Genomic DNA, 10,528 nt, shown 5'->3' on the forward strand with positions numbered 1-10,528 from the left:
TGCAGGCCCTGGGGTGCTGGCATCGGTGGCGTAGTCAGGACTTTTCAGAGGGGGGGCTAAAAATGGGCTAAAAATTACAAAAAGGCCTCTCATAGAGGGGGTGGCAAGACTTCTCACATGGGACAGCTGCCCCTGGCTATGCCACTGGCTGGAAGTGGTGTAGGGGAAAACCTCCACCTCTTCCCCATGGGACTACTCCTTGACAGTTTAGGCCAAAATGCCCCCTCTTTTTCAAGATGTAGGCCTATTGACGCCACTATAGTTACAGCAATCCTACTTTTGTCATTTGGTCAGCAGGATAAAATCAGATTTTTGATTACCTCACCCCACATATTTTTTTGCCAGGGATGCACTGTCCCAAGATTGAAAAAGGGGGATGGGGAGGAGAAACAAATTAATGGAAGACCTCTGAAAACAATTTAGATTTTTAAATTTTATTCACAAAATATAAGTTTTCAAGTTCATTATATTTGCCATTTATTTTGATGAAAAATCCATTACTAATGGATTTGTGGTTCCAGAGATATGATTATTTTAGTGTTACTGGTACAATAAAATACAAAAGAAGTTGAGCACTGTTATAAAAAAAAGTGTTATTATCAAAATCAAAATTACGGACAAATGACTCATTTAGTTTGATGCATCACATTTGTTTTCACTGTTTAGAAGATTCTGTTTGCCTTTTGAGCCAAAATAACAGGGTTGTTTGATTTAAATGACTTGATTTTTTTTTAATCCCTGATTTAAATCAACTTTTTTCATTTTTTACCATTTTTGGTAAATTTATATAAGTTAATTTCTTTCTTAAGGGGGTACTACACCCCTGCCCAATTTTGGGCCTATTTTTGCATTTTTCTCAAAAATTAAAGCACATTGGTGACAAGTAAGATATGTATATTATAGGGGCAAGGACTACAACTACTGCACTGGAAATTTAATTTCAGCACAGACAACAGTTGTGGAGTTACAGCCAAAAATAAGGGAAAACCAATATTTGATCAATAAGTCAATAACTACTTGCCTTGAGTTGCTGAATTTTCAGTGCAGTAGTTGTAGTCCTTGCCCCTATAATATACATATCTTACTTGTCACCAATGTGCTGTAATTTTTGAGAAAAATGCAAAAATAGGCACAACATTGGTCAGGGGTGTAGTACCCCCTTAAAATGAGTGCTTTACTTCATTCCAAATGTTTCTACAACTTTTGGATACAATTAAAATACCTCTATGATGTCATTTTATCTATTGCTAAAAATTCATTTTCAAGGTGCAGAATTCAATAGGTTTTTTCCCCATGATTTTACCAAATTTTTTCTTTGAAATTTTCACATGTAAAAACATGTTGTGATTTTTTGTATATACCTGGTAGGATTGTGCATATGACTAGCATTCCACTGGTCTCTTTTGACTTTATCATGGGGTATTATAGCAGTTCTTGGAATAAAAAAAAATCAATTTAAATTTTAAAAAATCCGATTTAAATATAAAAAAAAAAAAAATTATTTAAAAAAGAAATTTAAAAAAATCAACAACCCTGCAAAATAATGAGGTACCATCAATTGTAAATTCAGCATTTTGGAAAAAAAATCCCATGATATACCGTACCAAATTTCATCAACGATTAGGTAAGTCGGGGGGGGGGGGAACTTGAAGCTGCCGATGGTCAAGGACCTGTAAGTGTAAAAAAGACAAAAGACATTTTATTTTTGTGAATGAAGGATTGGACATTGTTAAAACTTCTGTTTTTAAAGTGTTTTTATACAAAAATAACTCGAGCCAGCCAAGGTAACAAAATTCTATTGTCATTATTATTATGTTGTAGGATGCTGCTGACATCTCACAGTTGTTAACCAGACATAGAAGACAGTCAAACCCAACGCCAAGTAAGTACCATAATTCCCGAAATATATTTAGAACCCAAGAAATAAAATAAATGACTGAATACCAACTACATATTTTCAGGGAGATGGTCCATACAATTTTAGTATTATATTGAATTGGTGTTTTTTAAATGTGTTTTATATAATTATGTACTGTGTAATTTAAGTTCTTTTATTTTGGTGTGTGTATAAGGGACCCCATCTAGTGGGCCTGCGTGCCTGTTCGGGGTTGCCCTTTTGCACCACACACCGCATTTTAATATTTTTATGTGCAATGAAGGTAATAAACTAAACTAAACTGCAATCATCCCCCCTCCCAGGAATAATGCCACAAAATTCACACAAAATTATTTTGTTCCACTTTTGCACCATAATATGGCAAAATGTTTTGTGTGCATTTGTACCATACACTAACTCTGTCATCAAAAGGTGCTGCATTCATTATATTTAAAGAAATTTTGTCCAACCCCATTCCCCAATGTCAAAAAGAAATTTACACCACTAGGAGAGTTTATCAAAATAATTGTATACTGTTACCAAAATTAAATGCTAAAATGGACCAAACTAGAGACAATTGTGGCCAAAAGGCAGATAAAATGTGTCCCATTTTGTTTTAAATCAGGGAAATACTTTGGTGGGGGTTGATGAAAGGGGGCCTAACAAATTTGGTTTGAGGAAATTGATTACATGAAGGATCAACTGAAATGGTCTACTTTTGCAATTGAGGGGGCAGACATTGTTGACTCTGCAGCCGGGACCTAATGGGGGTCAAATTACAGGAGACAGGAGGGTCAGAATTAAGACTGAATTTATTGCTTCATCAGTTATCTACTGAAGATCATCCAAGATAATTTTTTACTTCAGTTATCTACTGAAGTTAAAGCCATATTTTAACATTTTCAAACAAAATAGATTAGCATTTCTTTGCCATAAAATGTTAGCTTTTACTGTCAGATATATCCCCTTTTATTTTTGAGCCGAACAAATACGGCAAAGCAAAGAAAATTGGAATTTACTACCAGCGCACATATATGCCAATCGTACCACTCCTTCGGTCATGTTGTGGTACGTTCCTTTGTTGTGTATATCACCGTCCCGCACGCTGTGTACGTACTGTGTGTTATGAACATCGTGTATGCGTTCGACTAGCATTTATTCCATCGTAATAATAAAGCGCCGATTCCGGCGTTTTATTCAAAATCACGGATTATGAACATCGTGTATGCGTTCGACTAGTATTTATTCCATCGTAATAATAAAGGGCGATTCGGCGTTTTATTCAAAATCACAGATTTTGACAAAACTACAGCACCTAGAGTCTTGATTTTTGCAGGGTATATTGGTTTAATAAAGTACAATTTAATCGTGTAAAAAAGGAATTTTAAAAATTCAGTGAGGGCTTCTTCCTCAGCAAATGTTATAATATGGCTTTAATGTACCACTACTTGAGTTATCTACTGAGGATAATGTACTTGTTACTACTTCAGCTATCTATTGAAAATAACTCATTACTTCAGCTAATCTACAGAAGATAATGTACTACTACTTCAGCTATCTGCTGAAGATAATTCATTCAGCTACCTACTGAAGACAATCATTTCATGTCAGAGCTGTTCATATTTGGAACAGTTTAACACCAATGATTCGAACTGATATGGAAAATATGTCTTTGAGACAATTTAAAACTAATTTTCTCATCTCATGTTAATGTCTAGTTTATGAATTCCTAGTTGTCATTGCATTTTTTTGTATATATCATGTATATCTGTCTTATATTATACTGTATTAATTATGCTAAAAATTATTATGTTTTTTATTGACTGAGGACCTGCTTGGAAAGCAGTGCTGGTCACTGAAGTTGTTACCCTCAATAAAGAAAGAATAAACTAAATTCTAGGCCTACTATATGTGACCCTGCAGCACAAACGAGCCGTAAATTCCCTAAATTGTATTCTGAGTTATGGTGTAAAATGTGTACAAAGGTCGTATTCATCGGTCACTTAAGCTGGCGCGACATCTGTCTTATTTTGATAGTCACAACACCAATCAATAATCCTATTATTGAAGTAGATAATAAGCTTCTACCTTAGATGGCTATAGAACTTTTAATAGCTCTGGTCTTTGTTTGCTTTTGCTAAATCCTTTTCAAGTGGTGGGTTATTTGTATAGGTATGCATAACCAACAATTAACCTTCTTAAACCTCGTTGACTTGGAGATGATTTGAAATGACCGCCAATTATGACTGTTTGATATTTATTGCCGGCAATGTGGAAAAAGAGACACACAAAAAAAAAAAAAAAGCTATAATTTTGTTGAAGGCGCAAAGTTTAACTAACCATAACTCCGCTTCTGGATATCGTTTGAAGTCAAATGATATACCATTTTAAAGTTTATGATGTTTATTTTTTAAACACGAAATAAAACAAAATTGACCGGGGGAGAAATTTACGGCTCATTCGCCGTGGACGGTCACATATATCATCAGCTATCTACTGAAGATAATCCACTACATCAACCACTATCTACTGAAGATATTCATTACCGGCATTTCATCATCTACTGATGATAATCCATATACCTCGGCTATCTACTGATGATAATCTACTTCATCAGCTATCTACAGAAGATAATCCACTATTTCATCAGCTATCTACAGAAAATAATACACTACCTCAGCTATCTATTGAAGATAATTAACAACTTTACCAGCTATCTACTATGAGAATCCACTATTTCATCATCTACTGATGAAAATCCATATACTTCAACTATCTACTGACGACAATCTACTTCATCAGCTATCTGCAGAAGATAATCCACTACTTCATCAGCTATCTAAAGAAGATAATTCACTACTTCATCAGCTATCTACTGAATATAGTCCATTACTTCATTAGAAATCTACTTAATTAAGATAGTCCATTCAGTTATCTAAGAAAGTCCATTACTTCATCAGCTATCTACTGAAGATAATCAACTATGTTACCAGCTATCTACTGATGATAATCACCTATTTCATCATCTACTCTACTGATGATAATCCATATACCTCAACTATCTACTGACAATCTACTTCATCAGCTATCAACTCAAGACAGTCTATAAGCTATATACTGAAGATAATCAACTACTTTACCAGCTATCTACTGATGATAATCCCCTATTTCATCATCTACTGATGCTAATCCATATACCTTAACTATATACTGACAATAATCTACTTCATCAGCTATCTACTGAAGACAATTCACTGCTTCATCAGCTATATACTGAAGATAATCAACTACTTTACCAGCTATCTACTGATGATAATCCCCTATTTCATCATCTACTGATGCTAATCCATATACCTTGATGATGGTGTGAGCCGTCGTATCCGACAGATCTCCTTTCTCTCAAAGCTGGTTGAGGGTTCGATGTTTTCTGCGGTGGCTGACCAATCCTGCGCGGGAACGGCAGTGTCGTTGACAGTCAGGGCAGACATAATCAGTATTGCTTGGTGGAATTTGGCTTTGTGTAGCATGGCGGGCTGAGCGGGGGCTTCCTGGAGCGTCTTGATACGTCGCTGCTCGAATTTGCTAACACCAGCACGACAAGCGGATCGCCACTCTGGACGGGTGAGAGCCTGACTCTCCCAAGATGCAGTAGGTATGTCACAAGCTTTCAGACTGGATTTAAGGACATCCTTGAATCTCTTGTGTTGACCTCCTCGTGAACGCTGACCATTGACTAGCTCGCCATAAAACAGGGCCTTTGGTATTCTGCTATCATCCATGCGAACAAGATGTCCAGCCCACTGGAGTTGGCCTTTGATGAGGATTGCCTCGATACCTTCCGATTCACAGCGTTCAAGTACTGAGGTGTTTGGTACTTTGTCCTTCCATGAGATACCACAGATTTTACGAAGGCACCTTAGATGGAATTGGTCAAGTTTTCTCACATGCCCGCGATACCAGGTCCAAGAGACACTTCCATAAAGGAGGGTGGATAGCACAACTGTTCTATATACACCGAGCTTAGTACTGAGTCGGATGCCATGATCAGACCAGAGTCTGTGCTGCAACCGTCCGAAACTGGCACTTGCTTTGCTAATTCGTGAAGTGATCTCGTCATCAATGCATGCATTGTGTGAGAGGAAGCCACCTAGATAGCAGAACTTCTGCACAACCTTCAGTTGATCGTCGCCGATCTTGATGACTGGGTCTATAGGTGGGCTGCCTGGCTTTGGCTGGAACATGACTTCTGTTTTCTTAATGCTTATGGTAAGACCATAGCGTGTGGCTGCTCCAGCAAAGTCGTTGAGAATGCTCTGTAGATTCTCTTGGTATAGGCAATCAGGCGCAATCATCAGCAAATAGTAGCTCACGCAGAAGTGATAGAGACACCTTTGTCTTGGCTTTCAGGCGTTGAAGGTTGAAGATTCCACCATCGCTTCTAAACCTGATCATGACTCCTTCGTTACAGTCCTTGAAGGCATCTTGAAGCATTGCAGAGAAGATGATGCTAAACAATAAAGGGGCCATAACACATCCCTGCTTGGTACCATTTGACACTGGAAATGCTTCCGATGTTGTCCCTAGGTCAGATATGCGGGCCATCATGCCATCATGAAATGAGCAGATTATCTTAACTACTCTTGGTGGGCATCCTATCTTCAGTAGTAACCTCCACAGGCCTTCACGACTGACAGAGTCGAAGGCTTTGGTGAGATCAACAAACACCATATACAGGTCTAGATTGTGTTCCCTGCATTTCTCCTGGACTTGTCTAGCTGCAAATAGCATGTCTGTTGTGCCTCTGCCAGCTCTAAAGCCACATTGACTCTCTGGAAAGGTGCTATCAAGATGGGTAGTAAGGCGATTGATGATCACTCTGGCGAAGATCTTACCAGCAATGCTTAACAGCGATATACCACGATGGTTGTCACAAATGCGTCTATCCCCTTTGTTCTTGTAGAGGTGTATTATCAGAGCATCCTTGAAATCCTGTGGAACCTCACCTTCTGCCCAGAGTTCTTTGAAGAGCGCGTTAGCTCAGACACAAGCTTATCTCCACCAAATTTGTAAACTTCTGGGGAATGCCATCCTCGCCTGGAGCTTTGCCACTAGAAAGCTGTTTGATCGCCTTTACTGTTTCTTCAACAGTAGGTGGTTGGTCGAGCTCTTCAATTACTGGGCTTTGTGGTATTTCTGCAATTGCCTCCTCAGAGATTGTTGACTGGCGGTTGAGCAGCTGGTTGAAGTGCTGAGCCCATCTCTCTGTGATGAGTGACGGTTCCTTGATCACAGTATGTCCATCAAGGTCAAGTAGTGGGCTGGTTCCTCTGGAAGAAGGTCCATAGACCGCCTTGAGCTCGCTAAAGAATTTCTTGATATTCTTTGTGTCAGCAGCTTCCTGTAATTCCTGTGTCCTGTCACGCCACCAGTTGTCCTTCATCTCACGTAGCTTCGCTTGAGCCTTTTGCTTCACATGGTTGTAGCGATCTTTCCTTGCCTGAGAGTCTTTGTTGTTGGCATACTCGATGTGAAGAGAGCGCAGTTCATCAAGCAGAGCGTTCACCGAGACATCATTTTCATCAAACCAGTCTTTATGCTTCTTCTTTACATAACCCAGGGAGTCAGCTGATGCCTGATAAATTTTCTTGCGGAGCTCTTCCCAGTGGCTAGCTGCATCACTGTACTCGGTGTCTCACGAGGTCTCACGAGGGCAGATGCAATGTTGTCCCTGAGAGTGGCTTGTGCCTCACTGGTTGCAAGCTTGGTAACATTTAATTTCTTGGTTCGTTGGACACGTTGATGCTGTCGGCTCGCTTCGAAGTGGATGGACACTTTGCTTTTCAGGAGGGCATGGTCCGAGTGACACGTTGATGCTTTGGCTGCACGAGTAAGTTTGACATCATGCCAGTCTCTCTGCCTAATGATGATGAAGTCAATTTGGTGCCAGTGACCAGAGCGTGGATGTCGCCAAGTTGTCTTGAAGCTGTCTTTCTGGGTGTACAGTGTGTTGGTAATGACCAACTGTTTCTCAGCACACAAGGTCAGCAAAAGGGTGCCATTTGAATTTTCCTTTCCAACTCCATGATGACCAAGGACTTTCTGCCATGCTGCATGATCTGATCCAACACGAGCATTGAAGTCACCAAGTAGAAACAACTTGTCAGAACGTGGTACTGATTGAATGATATGGTCCAGCTCCTCATAGAATTCTTCCTTGGCCTGGTCTGAGTATGCCATTGTTGGGGCATAAGCGCTGATGAAAATAACGAAGCCACTATTCACTTTCAGCCGCATGATAGCAAGTCTGTCACTAATACCCTGTGGGAGCTTGTCAAGGAGTTTAAGATGTTGGTTCCGTATGGCGAACCCAACTCCTGATTGTCTGGCTTCACTGGCTGGCTTGCCACTCCAAAAGAATGTATAGCCACATCCATGTTCTTCAAGTTGTGAAGTGTCTGGGAGACGAGTTTCAGAGAGCGCTGCTATATCAATGTTATAACGCTTCAGTGCTTTTGCTACTACAGCTGTTCTGCGTTCAAGGTTGTTTGGGTTGTCCTGAAGGGTCCGGACATTCCATGCTGCAATATTGATATTTGTCTTTCCTTTACGTTGTTTACGTTTGATTACGTTTAATTCTTGCTCTACCGCTAAATTGGATAATCAGCTCGCCACGGTGAACGAGCAGATTACAAGTGGAATGAGCTTTTTAGGAATCCTTTATCATCCCCCCCTTCCGGGAAAGCAGTGCTGTCCGTGGGCTGGGCTGCTTTGTCACTCGGGCAGGATACAAGATGAGTCGTCATTCCAAGTCGGCGTCAAAGCGACCATCACACCGAAGTCGCCTCACGTGGAGATTCATGGCTAGAGGCTCCCAGTAGTATCCTCCACCTGCCTCCGTCGTCATTAGTCCCTCGCCGTAGGGCTTGAGAGAAAAACCTGCACATGTCTTAGAAGTAACAGAGTTGTGCGCGTCCGATACCCCTCTCTCTTCCTGTGGACATCAGTTACTGCAGATGCGTTGCCGCAACGTGCAGAGGATGGACACAGGCGCAGCAACTGGCCAGGATCCTCGTCTTTGTGGACTGCCCTTTTCACTGGTTGCGCCAGCTTTCGCAGTTCATCCGCCTTCCGCCGTTGACCGCTATCCCATCCCTAAATATCAAGGGTTTGCTCGGTTTTTTGGCGCCGACCATCCCGCCAGTTGTAGAGTGGGTACTATTAGCTATTGTGCACTTTTTGTAGACGTTAGCTGGGACTTACTAACCCCCATGCACAGCCTCCCCGCTCTACCCGGATGCAGTTTAAAGTCATACCCAGGACATATACCTTAACTATCTACTGACAATAATCTACTTCATCAGCTATCTACTGAAGATAATTCACTGCTTCATCAGCTATCTACTGAAGGTAATTCATTACTTTATCAGTTATCTACTGAAAATAATCTACTTCAGCTATCTACTGAAGATAATTACTTCATCCACAATTATTTTTAATAATCCATTACTTCAGCTATCCACTGAAGATAATCCACTGATTTCTACTTAAGATAACTCATTATGTTAGCAGCTATCTACTGCAGATAATATACCATTTCATCAACTATCTACTGGAAACATGTTACTTTATCAACTATATACTGAAGATTGCAACTTCATCAGTTATCTACTGAAGATAATTCACTACTTCATCAGTTATTTAATGAAGGTAATTCATTACTTCAACTACTATCTACTTGGGACAATCTGCTTCAGCTATCTGCTGAAGTTAACTTATTGCTTCATTTGCTGTTTCCTGAAGACAATTCTTTACTTCATCCGGTTCCTAAGATAATCCACTACTTCATCAGCTTTCTACTGAAGGTAATCCACTACTTCTTGAGCTATATACTATAGATAATACACTACTTCAGCTACTGTCTGCTGAAGATATGACATTGCTTCAACAAATATTTACTGAAGGTATCCACTTCTTCCGCACTTAAGATAATCCACTGCTTCATCACCTATCTAATGCAGATAATCTACTACAACATCAGCTATTAACTAAAAATAAACCACAACTTTGTCACCTTTCTGCTGAAGATAATCCATTACTACAACTATCTGCTGAAGATAATTTACTCCTTCAGCTATCTACTGAAGAAAATTTATTATTTTTATCACATTAGCTATCTACTGAAGGTAGTCCATTATGTATGCTTTTTACTGACAATAATCCATCACTTCACCTATCTACTGAGGATAATCCATCACTACAAGTATCTACTGAAGATAATCCATAACTATAACTCCACTGAAGATAATCTACTTCAGCTATTTACTGAAGATAATTCATTATTTTATCATATCAGCAATCTACTGAAGACAGCCCACTACTTGAGCTTTCTATTGAAGATAATAATATAACTATCTACTGAAGTTGATGAATTGGTTTGTGAGCTAAACTATAATCAAGTACTTCATCAGCTATACTTTGAAGATTCATTTACAACTATCTACTGGAGACAATCTACTACTTCATCAGCTATCTACTGAAGATTTTTCATTAGTTTATCAGCCATCTACTGTAGATAATCATACCATCAGCTATATATTGAAGATAATTCTTCAGCTATCAACTGAAGCAACTATCTACTGAATATAATAAACT

The 10,528-nt window shown here is 39.4% G+C and overlaps 1 protein-coding gene across 1 annotated transcript; it reads right to left on the bottom strand.

Annotated features, from left to right (window-relative positions):
* Positions 1–7,480: 7,480 nt before the first annotated feature.
* LOC140152315 (craniofacial development protein 2-like) lies at positions 7,481–8,780 on the bottom strand. Its single transcript, XM_072174618.1, has 2 exons — positions 8,724–8,780; positions 7,481–8,431 (listed from the first exon to the last, which is right to left on the bottom strand). The coding sequence occupies exons 1-2, from the start codon at positions 8,778–8,780 to the stop codon at positions 7,481–7,483; spliced, it is 1,008 nt and encodes a 335-aa protein (XP_072030719.1).
* Positions 8,781–10,528: the final 1,748 nt, after the last annotated feature.

The sequence above is a fragment of the Amphiura filiformis genome, chromosome 5 (genome assembly GCF_039555335.1).
Source record: "Amphiura filiformis chromosome 5, Afil_fr2py, whole genome shotgun sequence".
In the NCBI taxonomy this organism is placed as follows: Eukaryota; Metazoa; Echinodermata; class Ophiuroidea; order Amphilepidida; family Amphiuridae; genus Amphiura; species Amphiura filiformis.